Source organism: Nymphalis io, chromosome 3 (genome assembly GCF_905147045.1).
Source record: "Nymphalis io chromosome 3, ilAglIoxx1.1, whole genome shotgun sequence".
Lineage (NCBI taxonomy): Eukaryota > Metazoa > Arthropoda > Insecta > Lepidoptera > Nymphalidae > Nymphalis > Nymphalis io.
The window spans coordinates 9,926,362-9,941,779 of NC_065890.1; the positions used below are offsets into that span (position 1 = coordinate 9,926,362).

A 15,418-nucleotide genomic window follows, 5' to 3' on the forward strand; every position below is an offset into this window, starting at 1 on the left:
CTCTATCTATGTACTAACAGGCTCCAAAGCAGCGGCGACGCAAGGAATAATAGTGTGTCTAAATTAGTAAAAGTAAAAGCAGTTTCACTTACTAAACATTTGTAATAATTATAATTTGTTTGATGGATTAGTATTTATTTAAAACAAGTAATATTATATATATATATATATATATATATATATATATATATAATAAGTAATAAGTAAGTAATAAGTAATATTATATATATATATTTAAACAAGAAACATTTATTTATATACGGTACAAACAAAACATAAAGTTAAATAAGTGATCAAGAGTAAAAGTAAAATTGGCTTCTGTACATAGTTTTTTTTTTATCATAAGCACTTACGGTAGTACATGCCAACATAGTATTTACCAACATTATACCCAATTTAGATATTCATATCGCTTACTCTGAATAATAACTTCGATTAGGAAAATGGATGACCTATTAAGGGCAACGATATATTTACAAACAAAGGCCAGACGCCAATTTATCGACGCATGCGTTTTGCACCAGCGCGCGCACTCTGTTATCATCTGATAACTCCATTCACTTCCCGAAGTCTCTCGCGAACCATATGCTTCGAAAATATTGTGATTTTATGACGATGTAAATAAGAAAAATGGGGAACCAGTTCAAGAACGTGGCCATTATAGCCTGCCTCAAAACATTCCTTTTTGTTTTTAACATAATTTTTTGGGTAAGTTTTCGTTTTTAAATATATCCAATATTATATTTCAATGGAACTAAATTCTAACTAAAATCTTTTAACAAACTATATTAAAATATACGTTTTATATTATGAAACACATATATACTTATCAACGCCTTTTAAATAACTGTTACTTAGATTCGCGTTGCTAATTAATACTTTCACAATATACATACAATATAAATTACATCATTAATGCTTTGTTTTGTTTTCTTAAGCCACTTGATTCTTGTTTTGTATTATTACGAGTGCATTTATACTTTCACAGCTGACGGGGCTTCTCATCCTAGTTGTGGGACTATGGGCGGAGTTCGACCTGTACAAGTACATGGAATTGTCTTCTGACTTTTCTGGAACAGCTCCTCACGTCATTATTGGTATCGCAGGTCTGATCGTACTCATCAGCTCAGTCGCCTTCTCATGTATCATCAAGGGTCAACCTGTACTACTTTATATTGTAAGTATCATTAATAAGAATTAATCGACATTATTTTCGTATTAGTATCGATTATTCTTTTTAAGCATCTTACTAAATTTATAAATTTAAGAATCAATTCAAGTCAAGTCATAACGTTAACCGGACTCACGACGAAAACTTTTTGTTAAAATTCAGATTCGGGTAAAAATTCGGAGGCACTAGGGTCAGTTCTTGCTGATTGTAAAAGGAGAAATAATGACGCCTTTGTCTGCATTTTACGTCTTCAATCAAGAATCTTGAACTTGACAAAAAAAGTTTTTTAGTATTGTTCGCGGACAGATATATATTGAAGTATAACTATAATCATTGCAATTTATAATGCTTAGATATATATAGATAGTTAATAATAATTAAATCTATATATATTTTTTGAAATATTTTATCATTTTATGTAAAAGTAAAATAATATTATGCCACTGTTGTGCAAACGCCTCCCCTCATCTTTCGGAGAAGGTGTGAATTTAGCAGGCTTTGTTTGTGCACTTGCCAACAATATACATAGGATTGGTTATAAGGTAATCATGATTATTAAAAGGTAGGTAGTTTATTTATTACTATTAACTATTCCAAACCGTAACCGTAACAGCCTGTGAATGTCTCACTGCTGGGCTAAAGGCCTCCTCTTCTCTTTTTGAGGAGAAGGTTTGAAGCTTACATACCACATACATACAGCGTGGTGGAACCACGATTCTCCAATGCGGGTTGGTAGAATACACATGTGGCAGAATTTCAGTGAAATTAAACACATGCAGGTTTCCTCACGATGTTTTCCTTTACCGTAAAGCACGAGATGAATTATAATCACAAATTAAGCACATGAAAATTCAGTGGTGCTTGCCCGGTTGCTTGGTTTGAACCCGCGATCATCGGTTAAGATTCACGCGTTCTTACCACAGGGCCATCTCGGCTTTTTTTAACTATTCCAGTTTCACTTATATTATTTGTTTTCGAGAAGACTACGGTTTTTGTATTTATAGAACGAGGTTGTAATAAAAAGTCTTTTCAATAAAATTAGTGATCGATATTATGACAATTATTATTAGTAACAATAGTTACATATACTAGGAATCCAGAATCCCACTAAGATCAATCGCACAATATAAATAAATTGTCACACAAAAACCATGAAAATAATTCTGAAATTTAGATTGTAATGCTACCTTGAAATAAAAACATGTAATCTCATCAATCTAATTCAAATAATAGAAAGATACATCAAAGCCATAATAAAAGATTTATGGAAATTAGAAAGATGAAAGAAAAAAAAGTACATAAATAGCTACCTATATTTTATAATATATCCAACAGTATGGAGGATTCTTGGTGTGCATCTTCATGATGGACGCAGGGGTTGGAGCATCAGTGGTGTGCTACCGAGATTCCTTCGCAAAGGGCTTGCATGATGGACTCTCACACACGATTTCTACTTACGACCCCAACAAGGCTAATTTTGATTTCGCGCAATCCAAGGTCGGTACTTGTAGTGTACACCCATCTACAATAGTACATTAATTAGTATTTTATAATATAAATATATATTATCTGTCATCTCGGTTGACACACATCGCGGAGCGCGGGAAAATACAATAATACATATTGGAATTATTGGCGCAAAGTGAAGACGGTGTGTGTGCACAACGAGCTGATATAAAATATAATAAATCTTATTTAGTTTGTAATACCGACCTTACGTCGTGAATTAAAGTGTGAACAACTAATAATAATTCTTAGAAAATAAATAGATTATTATAAAATCTTCTTTTATATACTTTCAAATTGCAACGTAAAGCAATGCAAGAACCGTTATTGTTAAGTTTTGAACACTTGAAAGATTGGATAAAAATTGCTATGATTAAAAAAATGTCGTGAAAGGACTAACAATAAATAAAAATAAAATTTGGGGTAGTTGAAAAACCGGATCAGATGTCAAGGTAAACTATTAAAAAAATTAGTTACATAACTGTATTATTATTACACGAAACCTCTCATTTCGATTAACTATGTATATAAATACATTATATCATTAAATATGTGTAAAGACTATTAATTATAAAATTATATATATTTATATATAATTATAAAATTAATAGTCTACAGTAACAGCCTATTAATGTCCCACTGCTGGGCTAAGGCCTCCACTCCCTTTTGAGGAGAAGGTTGTGGAGCTTATTCCACCACGCTGCTCCAATGCGGGTTGGTAGAATACCCATGTGGCAGAACTTCAATAAAATTAGACACATGCAGGTTTCCTCAAGATGTTTTCCTTCACCGTTAAGCACGAGATGAACTTTCACAAATTAAGCACATGAAAATACAGTGGTGCTTGCCCGGGTTTGAACCCACGATCATCGGATAAGATTCACGCGTTCTAACCACTGGGTTAAATTAAATTAATAGTCTACACATATTTAATGTTATAATTAAGTATATTTTGTCTGCCTGTCAGCAATGAACTCAAAAATTTTCGAACGGATTTTCGTATTGGATGTGATACGTGCATGACAGGTAAAGGTTTAGATTAGGTATGATTCTTTAAACTTTTGTGTTAATTGACTATAATATGACGATGATTGTTAAAAATGTCGGAAAAAAATCATGTCAACTTGGAGCGTTACTGGATTAAAGCAATACAATTGACTATACGTAATATATAGGATATTACGATATAAACATATTATTTCGACTCTTATAATTTCCGCGCGAAGCCAGGACGAGGACGGGCAGTTATTAGTTACTAAGATAATGCCATAGACAAGAACTATTTTTGTTAATTAATCGGTATAGATATATTCCTAACAGGACCATTTAAAAATAATAAGTATTGTCTAACAGCTACATTGCTGCGGTGTCACCAACTATACGGATTGGATGCGACTCTCTCCTCAACGAGTGATCCCCATCTCATGCTGTCTTGACACAAACCGTTGCGTCACTGCAAATTACAACGATGTTTACCAAAGGGTATGAAAATAAAATAAATAAATAATGTTTTCGTCAGGGATTTTTTTGGGAATGGAACGGGAAACCGACACGACTGGAGGGATCAGGCTCAGGACCAACGGCATTTCGTGCTTTTCTTACAGCAGGCTCATACTTGACGAGTCGGTTGGCGTGGTTGGTTACTTGCCTTTCACGTCGAAGGTTGTGGGTTCGATTCCCACCCAGGACAGACATATTTGTGCATGAACATGTCTGTTTGTCCTGAGTCTGGGTGTAATTATCTATATAAGTATGTATTTACAATAGAAAATTAGTATATTAGTTGTTTGGTTTCCATAGCACAAGCTTAGTACAAGCTTAAATTGGGATCATATGGCCGTGTGTGAAAAATTTCCCAGGATATTATTATTGTATACTAAGAATTTATTGATAGAAAAAACCCAATCACTTCCATTGGTCCGGCACCGGCCTCGAGATCTCCACCTTTAAATTACTAGGCAAAATAATGTTTCAGTTTGATGGTGATCTATATATGATTTTTTTTCAGGGATGCTACGAAGTCATTACAGAATACCTAACGAACAACATGAATATCCTCATTGGAGTTGCAATTGGAACTGCTACGCTACCACTCATAGGGTCCCTGTTATCTTGCTTCCTCGCCAGATACATTGCAAAATCGAAATATGACGCTATCAATTGACCCACATACATGACCGACATATCGAGAAGATACAAATTATCGACCCGGTTCTGTACTTTTGACTGAATAGTTATTTGATATTTGTCTATTATATTCTAGATATTATATGGTTATTAAAAAATCTCAATGTTATATTAGTGATTGTTACTAGGATCCTAAATGTTAACCTCTCAAAAAAAATTTATTAACTTGTACTCAATTTTCTTCTTATAAAAATATATTCATTTATTAAAATAAAAAGTCATTATGAATTTATAAATTGTTTTTATTGAAAATAGTCTTCATCAAATGTAATTCCTAACATTTTTTTCTTATTTATATTAATTGTTCTTTGTATATCAAGAAAATGTCTACAAAGTCTATTTGTTTAATGTCATTCAGTCACTATCAGAACTCTGATCTTTTTCTTCTTTTTGTTCTATGGGAGCTTCTTGTTTATAATGTCTGTACTCTGGTTTCAATTCCCACATATTTTTATGTGGGTTCTTCAAATTATAATTACAAACTTCTTTCAAAATCTCCTTTAAATACACTATTGGTTGTCGTGTAATCTGAAATAATTGTTTTTTTATTTTATTATTTTGTATTTGATAAAAATGCAACCTTAAAACTCTTTTATTGTATGTGACATTCTTCCCTAAATCTTTTAAAATTAGTTTATATTTGAGGTATCCATGTCATAAAATAAACTTCATCTAGATTAAGGGTACAATGGAAAATTAAGCTATTTTAACCATTTCCTTATATGTCACATATGACTCATAGTTATTGTTTAACTGTTGTGTCTGCTGTTTGGTCAGGGAAGTTGTTTTCTTTAATAATTTAAATGAACTTAGAATATTTCCTACACTAATGTTTCATATATCTCAAATCATTTTAAAAATTTACCTTTTGAAGATCCTTAATGTTATAATACTGATGTTTTTCAAATGCTGCAAAGAGAACATTAAGGACTGCCTCTTTGTCATCACGAGCCTTTTTACCCTCAGCTTTCTTTTTCTCTTGATATTCAATCTATAAAGAAGAAACATTTTCAACAATGGTACTCATTTTTATAGGTTGTTTCATTTTGATGAAATGAAGTATTTTTAAGTGTTTTAGAACACATTTGCTTCAAATTGAAAGTATCATAAATAAAAATATTAAAATAATAATCAATCACACATATACATTATATTAATTATTAAATAAAAATTAAAATATTATAATTATATTTACAATTGTGACAAAATAATCCATACATACATTGTGTTTGTGATCCGATACAGGTTTAAAGTTCTGCACAATCCTTTCTAGTTGCTGCACTTGCCTTTGAGGCATAGAAGCTTTCCTAATAGATTCTGATTTCAATTTGTAATAAATTGAATCAGCATATGGCCTACATTCTAATTTCTGTACTATTCTACCTTCCATATAAAGTTTCTCAGACTCAGGTACAACAGCATCTGTATTAGAGGCTAGAATACAAAATAAAGGGATTTATAGTATTTTTTATTATATGTTTTATTATCATCTATGAGACTTAAGAATAGTGTGTCAAACAGAAATTTTAGTTTAATATTAAAATGAACATTCATGTACTTACGGACTGCATGAGAGAACACCCCTAAGGATTGTCTTGTAACATTTGACACGTCAAGACGATGTTCCTTTGGTATAGTTTGTTCTCCAGGATCTTTAAGACATAAAACTCCCTCTGATAAAGATAACTGGACTTGCGCTTTTTGTCCAGGAATACGAGATATCTTTAATTTGCCAACTTCTATGTCTCCGGGCGCCTTATCCCATTTGTTTGCAATATATTTTGGTACTTTAACAAGCCAGACACCTCGACCTGTATTTGACAAATCTAACTCGCGATCGAGATGAGGAACACTATTTGGATTACTCATTAGGAATATATAATCTTAGGCGTTTGATCTTAAGTATTTAAATTACTTTAGTTAGCAATACCAAACAAAACAAAGTTTATACTTAAATCTACCTGTTTGCTGTACTAGTAAATTAATAATTTTGTCAAACCAAAATCAAATGAATTGGTTATGACATATGTCACTTTTGAAACATTGTCATAGGTCATAACCATTTAGGGTCCGTTCACACAGACCGGCTCGGAGAGCATCGGCCTGCTTTTTTCTTTTCACACAGACCGGGTCGTATACGCTTGGAATTGGCCGGAGCGGAGCCGCCAACTATTTCACATCGACCGGCTGGAAGAGATCTGAAAGCGGGTGCGGTTGCGGTGCGAGCGAGAAAGAGCACGCAAGCGGAGCCGGTCGGCTCCTTTTATTACTTCACACGAAGCGCGTTCAGGCATTTTTAATGACAAAAAAGGTGCAAATGCAAAAATAAACTTTACTACAATCACTCAAAACACTGTTTCCAACGTGATAAAAATCTGCTCTCCTCTCCGAGCCGGTCTGTGTGAACGGACCCTTAGTGCTAAAACAACCAATGACCATAGAGTTTGTAACCTTACTACGGAAAAAAAGGCGAGTAGTTATACAGTATATACAATACAAAAGTTTATATTTATATACATACTAATATCAATTAATTGATATTAGTATGTAAAAAAAATATAAACTTTTGTATTCAATAATAAAATTATTTAAAAAAAAGCTTAATACATAGTTGAATAATTAACAAATATAGGAGTGTCTAGGCTTAAATAAACTATTTTTCCATTATTGTATTAGGTAGGCAAATATAGGCATTGTAAGAAATATTTACCATCATTTAAATTTGCCACTATACTAAAATACCAATTTTATCGTAGGGGCGTACATCTACTTAATATTTTTATAAACATACATATCATTAGATTATACTGTGGATGTAGGTAACTAAAATGTGGTAAGTAATGAAACCGTAACAGCATTAATAAATACAAATATATATTTTTTTACTTATGTTAATCAACATAAACAGCAAGACCCACAAATTCAGATATACAGTTGATTCTACTGGATCAGTTCTTGCATTTTATTTGAATGTTTTACATATTACTTTCATAATTACTATTTTTTGTGCCAATAAAACCCTTTATTTTCTTAGATCCCTATATATACCTTGAAAAATTACTTATTGACTATTGCCTATTTTAGCAAAATCAATGAAAAAATGTTAGTCACGCACTAGTCAATTTTCACATTTTTTATAAAAGTCTGAAATTCACTATTGCTTTTTCATAATAATGGTCATAATGTGAAATTTCAAAATATTGTCCTTTCAAGAGAATCCTCTTCCGCTATAATAATGTTATCTAATAATTTTTTTTAAATCTAATACTAAATTTTTACAATATTCCCTACATTCTAAAGTTCTAAACTATGGTAGTACCTAACTATGTCATTAATGGTAATAGATAATAAAGTGCAGAGTCCGATGTCAAAGTTGCTGTCAGTGGCAAAAATATTGTTTCTACCTTATCTACTCGATGTGTTGCAAATTCAGTACATTTTTGTTGATAATGACGAGTGTATAGAAAACAAGCTGCTAGGGCATATTCAGCTTCTGATTAATGATTTTCTGTAACATGTAATTTTCTTAATTTGTTTGAATAAAATCTAATACATGCATTGTTTAAGCTGTGAATAGTAATGTAAAGACATGTTTGGCTATAGCAAAGAAGCTGTTCGAGTGAAAGTCAAGGTTTGCTTTGTGTAGATTGAAAATACAATTATATTATTAACATATATTAAATATGTCCTTCTAAATTTAATATTTACTTGACTGCATGAACTTTTAAAAATTATGCATTTTAATAATCAATATTGGGATTTCCATAAAACAACCACATAAAAGTTATTGAACTCAATTAAAAATTACAGAAATGCGAAGGTAAACTGCAGCCAGAATTAAGGAAATTTTCAGTGGATCCACAAATAACTTCCTTGGAAGTATTACAAAGTATTTTAGTGAAAGCATTTGATGTTAAGTCTGACTTTACTCTCTCATATAGAACTGTAGATGACTATGGACAAGAAGTGTATTTACCATTACTCTCTGATTGGGATCTGGATGCTGCTTTTCTCAAGTAAGTTTGCTTAGAAGTAAAATGCAAAATATTTAGCTTAAATGTAACTGTATTTAACTTTAAAATTAATTTAAAATCTAATGACATTACTTCATGTTACATCTATTACAATTTATTACACAAAATATGTCATTTTTGGGAGTGGATTTTTACATACAATTTCTAAATAAATCACAAACTGATTTAGTACTAAATCAGTTTGTGATTTATCTTACAGTAGTTAGTGTTTAATACACTATATAAGTCCAAAAGTGTAAGCAAAAGTTCAGCTTAGGCTGGGCAATGCTGCTTTAAAATTAAGTTGCAAGATGACCCACTAACAAGAAAAAGACATTAAATAAAAACATGTAATGTTTCTTGTTTAACTTTAACCTTTTAAATAAGCTGAATTTCATTTGATAAACAAATTATTGATAAGGCTGTGATTTAAAAAAAATATATATTTATTTAATTTCTTTATTGTTGATTAACAATTGTAAAATTTTAATTGAAAATTTTACTATACGTCTATTAAGCATTAACTACTAGTCAAAATTTGAGCTAAGCAGATGTTCAATTCATTTCTTAGTTAATGGCTTTTATTGTGCCAAGAGGGTACAAGAAGATGTTTTAGTTGATGGAAAATGCTTAAAAACATATTGACAAAATAACAATACAAGACACTTCATATTATATAACATTTTAATCTTTGTTAGGGCTCATAATATAGCTTTAACTCAGAAATCAGAGCCATGCGTTCAGTTAAAAGTGGATATGAAACCCTTTGCCGAGGCATCGGAAGACTGGGAACCTCCTACTATATCATCTGCACCTGTAGCACAAAACTGCAAAGAACAACCTACAGTATATCAAGCGGCTCAAGTCGAAAAGCCAGAATCACAATCTGGTTTTCAGGGATTAATTATGAACCAGGTAAAATTAATTCTTAAAAATCAAAATAAGCTTTTCTTTACACATTTAGAAAAACATACATCTTGAACTATTTTGTTGTTTAATTTTACAATTTCAATATTTGGACGTTAGTCTTAATATTCTTTGATTAGTAGGTAAGTTTATAAAGTGTTTGTTTTCATTCTATTTATTAATAATTTTGTTACACAGGTTGAGAAGACATTTAATATGGTTTCAAGAGCTCTCAATTTATATGATGACCCCAACACTCCACCTCGGCCGCCCCTCAGCGATATAGAGTTCAGAGCTTTCTTAGATGCAGTAGGCCAAATTAATAACACAACCAAGCTAAGAGAAGTTATTTATTGTGGAGGAATAGAGCCCAGTTTGAGGTTAACTTTAAACCTGAGTATTGACAAAGCTAATAATATACTCTGTTATTACAATAGTACTCAATGTTTTTAATTTTATTTTTAGAAATAAATACATTTTTACATTAGTGTAATTGTTTTAAAAAAAATTAAATTCTAAAACAATCTTATTTCAATCACAAACAACATATTTAATTTTAAATTTATTATTAACACTACAGGAAAGTTGTATGGAAGCATATTTTGAACGTTTATCCGGACGGTATGACTGGTAAAGAAAGGATGGACTATATTAAAAGGAAAGCTAATGAATACTATGCACTAAGAACTCAATGGAAGGATTGTATTCAAAAAGGAAAGGTAATTATGAATATCTTTTGTCGTTTTAAATATATTTTATGTAGACAGACAAACTAGTCTAATCATGAGTTTCTCTGCCAATAGATATAGATATTGTACTATTAGAATTTAAATATCAAGTGCAGAAATTTTTTATATGTATATATAAATATAATGTTTTTAGGTAGATGCAGATTTAGCATATGTGACAAGCATGGTCCGGAAAGATGTACTTCGGACTGACAGACATCATAATTTCTATGCAGGGAGCGATGACAACCAAAACATTGCCTCACTTTTCAATATTCTGACAACGTAATTAATTTTTTATCTTTAAATTACCATATTTTTTTCATACAGTGGTCACTGCAACTGGCCGCTGCGCTACTGGTCGTAGATTCTATCCCCACTTATTACAAATATTTCCATAGATAATGATAATCCTTGTGTTGTGCGTGTTTTTGAAGTCGGATACATGATTTTTAAATGAAGGCTGCTTATATAAAGCAGAAATCATTTAAAAATCATATGTCATGTGTGATATATAAGCAGCCATTTGTTAATCAATTTTAAAACTTGAAGACATCTTTATTATATAGAATACCTTTTTATCCCCAGAGAGAAAGAAATAGTAACAAAAAAAAATTTATTTAAATATCCATATAATTATAATCACAGTCATAGCAACAAATATAAAGAAATGTTTCTATTATTGTTTATAATCAATTAAAGAAAACAATCTTTGTTTGCAGGTATGCTATTTACCACCCAACAGTTAGCTATTGTCAAGGTATGTCAGATTTAGCATCTCCGCTTCTGGTAACGATGGGTGACGAAGCTCACGCCTATATCTGTCTTTGTGCACTTATGACAAGATTGTACCCAAACTTCCTACTAGATGGTGAAGCGATGACTCTTAAATTCACTCATTTGACGGAATCTCTTCAGGTATATGATCCAGATTTTTACAATTATCTAAAATCACAACAAGCGGATGATCTTCTTTTCTGCTATAGATGGTTGCTATTAGAAATGAAACGTGAATTCGCTTTTGATGATGCTCTCAGAATGTTGGAAGTGTTGTGGGCGTCCTTGCCACAGAAAGCACCAGCTGTGGAATTACCGTTGAAAGAAAAAGACTTCGACTCAACTGTTGAAATAAATATTGATCCGCCTCCTCTAAGCCCTCTAGTAAAGGCACCACGTGAGAACGCCTACACCAAAGTTTGCGCCATTAGACGTCAAAGCTCTAGTTTTAGTTTGGCGAATGTGAAAGCGCCTAAACTTGCCACAACGAAGCAAACAAACCACAGCCTAGATGAAAATGCAGCGCGAAAAATTTTAAACAACTCATCTCTTAAACATGCAAAAGAATTTCAAAGCTTAGACGATGCCGTACTACAGTCACAAAAAATAACAAGAGATAGTAGTAATGATAAGATTGATGACAAAGACGTAGATGAGAAAACAGTCGGAAAAGATATCAACAAAATCCCCAAAAGAAGAGAAATGAAGAGTGTTCCTGAGCACGTAAAAGATTTAGAAGCACAAGATACCTCAACAATTGCTTGGGCAAGTACGGGTAACTTGTCAAATGGTACAACGCATACGGAATTAAAGGAAAAGCCTTTAGGAAGTCAAATAAGATTGTTGAGGGATAAAATATCTGTACATAATAACAGGTTCTTCTCTTCCCTGGACACACTTGACGATTCTAGTTCAGATAATACAAATAAACCAAAAGTTAAAATGATAAAAAACTTAAACGAATTTCTCAACTTCGCAACTGGAAGTAAACCATATAAACAAGAAAAGCTTCAAAGAACACATTCTGCAATTGAACGCACGCGTAATAAAGAATGTCCAAAAATTACCTTAACTAAAACTTCCTATGAAGAAAACGATGCGCCGTCGCAAAATATAAAATCTCAAATTAACAAAATAAACAAAATGAGTTTTGATACAAATGATGGCAGCAGTCCCGACGATTCGCAAGAATATTATCCCATGACGACCTCGATGACAAGAGAGCTAAGACTGGAACTCGAACATTTGGATCGTCAAGTATTCGGTCCTTCGTATGTTAATCGCTGCAGTATGATATGCGACTCGCCCTCGGATTCCACGAGTGCCGAGGACAAACCAGCCGAATATGCAACTGAAACAAAAATTAGTTGTGTCGTAACTGATGCGCTAGAAGTACAGACAGAAGTTACAGAATCAATCGACATTATGAAAAAGTCGCCACTTTTGGACACTATTAGATCAAATGCGAGGAGTGTCGAAGATATATATTTGTGGGAAAATCCTTTACACAGAAACACTCCGACGACTCGAACTACAGCGAGCTGTCCGCAGACTCCTGACGAGCAAGCTGAACTCGACTTTGACGGTGACACGGGAGAAATATTCGAAGAACATTCCGGTAAAAAATCAATAACACCGATAAGACTATTGAGAAAAAATCATTCTCTAGAACCCCAGGACCTTTGTAAACAGAATTCCAATGCACATTCCAGCGAATCTGATTCATCTGATAAGGAACCTCTTGAATCAGTGAATACTATTACAGTTAAAAATAACCAACAAGAAGGAGTGAATTCTAAATCACATAAATTTTTCTCAAATATGTCGCACGAATTGGAAAATGCAAAGAAGAATTGCGAGTCCCTGCTCAATGTAAAGCAATCGAATCTGCAAAGTGTGGCGTCCACGATAAACAACTTTCAGAAGAAATATGAAGTTTTTAAACCGCCTACAAATAAAATTACTAGTGTACCATCTACGGGCACTGATAATAATGCAGTTAAAAGTAGTATTAGTAGTCTTCCATCGCCATCAATTTTCGGGGGTGGAAATCCGTTCTTAATGTATTTATGTCTTACAGTATTGTTACAACACAGAGATTATATTATGAGGAATCGTATGGACTATAATGAGCTAGCTATGCATTTCGATAAAATGGTACGTAAACATAATGTGAACAGGGTATTAAATCAAGCGCGGCAAATGTACGCTCTTTATTTGAAACAACAAGCACACAAGACTGGTGATGTTACTATTTAAATGTTTCCTTAGTGTTAAAAAAAAGATCTCCGATTAATTCATTATTGCTCATAAATAAAAATAATTAGCTTATTGTAAGTTAAAAAGGAAATAATTATACTGCATTTAATAAAGCATAACCAAATGTACATGCAACAAATGTGTGTGATGTCCCTTATGATAGTAAGAAAAGAGGCCTTAATTTAGGTGTTTAATTTGAAGATATTAAAAAGTGAGAAATTTCAAGTATATGTCTTCTAGTAATGCATTTTATTGATTGCGAATTTATAAGGTTTGATACCGAGGATACTCTTATAAATCCGATGGATTAGTTATTCAATACACTTCAAGGGAAACAAAACATTGCGCAACTCGATTTTAAACTTGGGCCGTATCTTCATTTCAAGAAACAATTAGGATCAAATTACTTTTAATCGGTTTTGTAAACGCTTATTTATTTATCCTGGCAATAAGCGTATTTGTCCCAGTATATGCATGCAACGCCTTTGTTCCCAAAGCAGGTACTGATTACAAGTTGAAATTAGTCAGTAGATTTTTCAAATATTATCATATTGAAATTATTGTAAAAAAGTTGACTAAACAGCGTTGCCAGATTTTCTAATTCAATGAAAGTGCGACTAATTATAATATATATTTTGTATTCCCTTGAAATCAGAATAAGTGAATAAAAGGAATACATGCGTTTACATTAGACAAAGGCGTTAAAAAAAATTGCTGATAACAAAAGCATTGTCCGGCGGTAAACTGTATCTTTAATACCAAGTACATTCATATGAATAAATAATTATGGTTGGCTTGAGACAGGAATTAGCAAAAAAAAAGTATATCAGCCACAAATATGCTTGTGAATTTCCTATTATGAAATTGGTAAAATCCTTAAGTTTATTATTATTTAATTTGTTTAGCGCTATTGGAATCTAGCGCTAAAAATAAATGTTTCAAAAATACCGTTGCGAACATAAATCGGCGCATTTGACAATTTTCTGAGTCGATCAATCAATGTATATCTGGTAACGCTGTAGGTATAAAAATATTGGTTACATTTAATTTAAGGAATATGTACTAAAATTTAAACGTTAAAATCGAATCAGTTCTATAAATGCTTACTTCTGCACGCCATTGTTTCGACTCGTAATATATTATAAAGATTTTATTTAAAAAAAAATGTCGCGCAAATGTTTTCCCTTTATTGTAATTCCAAAGATTGATCATTTAACTATTGTGATATTTTATTTTTTAATAATTCTATTAAAATTATCACTAATGTAAATTTATTATTTTAAAATGCATTTCATGACCGATACGATTGTTTTAAATATATGTAAATGCACAATGCTCCAATGTTAAATAGATATAAAGTTAATTTGTAAATTGTATATTTAGTATTAAAGAAAACTTTGATTAAATATCAGAATTAACCATTCCATTAATTCTTATTCAAGTTAAAATAATAAGATTACAATATGCCTTTATAATAATACTACAAAACATTCGACATCAATTGCTGTGCTTAAATTATACGTATTACGAAAGCTTATTTTGAAGAATTGTAAATAAATTAATCAAAGCTAAATATTAGTTTTTTTTTATAAATTGTATTTCTTTTTTTCATTTCTTAATTTAACCCTAATTTAGAAATTAGAACAAGACAATATGTTTACTATATAATATATTGAATCACTCTCGACTTGAAATATTTTATACAAAATATATAAACTTTATCTCTGCTGTTCTCTGTGCTACTTGACACAACTTGGGGAAGGGTGTAAAATCTATGTGTCAAATAAATAATTTAAATTTATCCGACTCATAAAAAAATATACGTCGAGCAAGAACTTATCAGGAAGGCGAATCTCTGCGGTCAGAAATGG

The 15,418-nt window shown here is 31.7% G+C and overlaps 3 protein-coding genes across 4 annotated transcripts; 2 read left to right on the top strand and 1 right to left on the bottom strand.

The window, feature by feature from the left end:
• The first annotated feature begins 519 nt into the window (after positions 1 to 519).
• Positions 520 to 5,094, top strand: LOC126780867 (tetraspanin-7-like). Its single transcript, XM_050505531.1, has 5 exons — positions 520 to 708; positions 989 to 1,177; positions 2,507 to 2,668; positions 4,031 to 4,159; positions 4,686 to 5,094. The coding sequence occupies exons 1-5, from the start codon at positions 631 to 633 to the stop codon at positions 4,839 to 4,841; spliced, it is 714 nt and encodes a 237-aa protein (XP_050361488.1). The 5' UTR covers positions 520 to 630; the 3' UTR covers positions 4,842 to 5,094.
• Positions 5,095 to 5,103: 9 nt separating this feature from the next.
• On the bottom strand, positions 5,104 to 6,877 carry LOC126780862 (general transcription factor IIF subunit 2). The gene is made up of 4 exons (XM_050505525.1): positions 6,427 to 6,877; positions 6,087 to 6,298; positions 5,730 to 5,855; positions 5,104 to 5,392 (listed from the first exon to the last, which is right to left on the bottom strand). The coding sequence occupies exons 1-4, from the start codon at positions 6,731 to 6,733 to the stop codon at positions 5,219 to 5,221; spliced, it is 819 nt and encodes a 272-aa protein (XP_050361482.1). The 5' UTR covers positions 6,734 to 6,877; the 3' UTR covers positions 5,104 to 5,218.
• A 1,386-nt stretch (positions 6,878 to 8,263) lies between these two features.
• On the top strand, positions 8,264 to 15,047 carry LOC126780569 (uncharacterized). 2 transcript variants are annotated; one of them, XM_050505166.1, is made up of 7 exons: positions 8,264 to 8,495; positions 8,675 to 8,880; positions 9,576 to 9,792; positions 9,982 to 10,163; positions 10,364 to 10,502; positions 10,666 to 10,796; positions 11,234 to 15,046. In XM_050505166.1, exons 1-7 carry the CDS (start codon positions 8,454 to 8,456, stop codon positions 13,545 to 13,547), a joined length of 3,231 nt encoding a protein of 1,076 aa, XP_050361123.1. In that variant the 5' UTR covers positions 8,264 to 8,453; the 3' UTR covers positions 13,548 to 15,046. The 2 variants fall into 2 exon arrangements, with proteins under 2 accessions (XP_050361123.1, XP_050361130.1); XM_050505173.1 differs by lacking the exon at positions 8,264 to 8,495 and having other exon boundaries at positions 8,812 to 8,880; positions 9,601 to 9,792; positions 11,234 to 15,047.
• Positions 15,048 to 15,418: the final 371 nt, after the last annotated feature.

What these genes read in the sequence shown, in the direction of transcription:
- LOC126780862 (XM_050505525.1), bottom strand. Translation starts at nt 6,733, where the DNA reads ATGAGTAATCCAAATAGTGTTCCTCATCTCGATCGCGAGTTAGATTTG. An exon ending in GGTGTTCTCTCATGCAGTCC is followed by an intron (nt 6,299 to 6,426) that starts GTAAGTACATGA and finishes TTTGTATTCTAG; the next exon opens with CCTCTAATACAGATGCTGTT. An exon ending in TATCGGATCACAAACACAAT is followed by an intron (nt 5,856 to 6,086) that starts GTATGTATGGAT and finishes TCTTCTTTATAG; the next exon opens with ATTGAATATCAAGAGAAAAA.
- LOC126780569 (XM_050505166.1), top strand. Translation starts at nt 8,454, where the DNA reads ATGTTTGGCTATAGCAAAGAAGCTGTTCGAGTGAAAGTCAAG. An exon ending in AGGGATTAATTATGAACCAG is followed by an intron (nt 9,793 to 9,981) that starts GTAAAATTAATT and finishes TTTGTTACACAG; the next exon opens with GTTGAGAAGACATTTAATAT. An exon ending in CTTTTCAATATTCTGACAAC is followed by an intron (nt 10,797 to 11,233) that starts GTAATTAATTTT and finishes CTTTGTTTGCAG; the next exon opens with GTATGCTATTTACCACCCAA.
- LOC126780867 (XM_050505531.1), top strand. Translation starts at nt 631, where the DNA reads ATGGGGAACCAGTTCAAGAACGTGGCCATTATAGCCTGCCTCAAAACA. An exon ending in TTTTTAACATAATTTTTTGG is followed by an intron (nt 709 to 988) that starts GTAAGTTTTCGT and finishes ATACTTTCACAG; the next exon opens with CTGACGGGGCTTCTCATCCT. An exon ending in TTGATTTCGCGCAATCCAAG is followed by an intron (nt 2,669 to 4,030) that starts GTCGGTACTTGT and finishes ATTGTCTAACAG; the next exon opens with CTACATTGCTGCGGTGTCAC.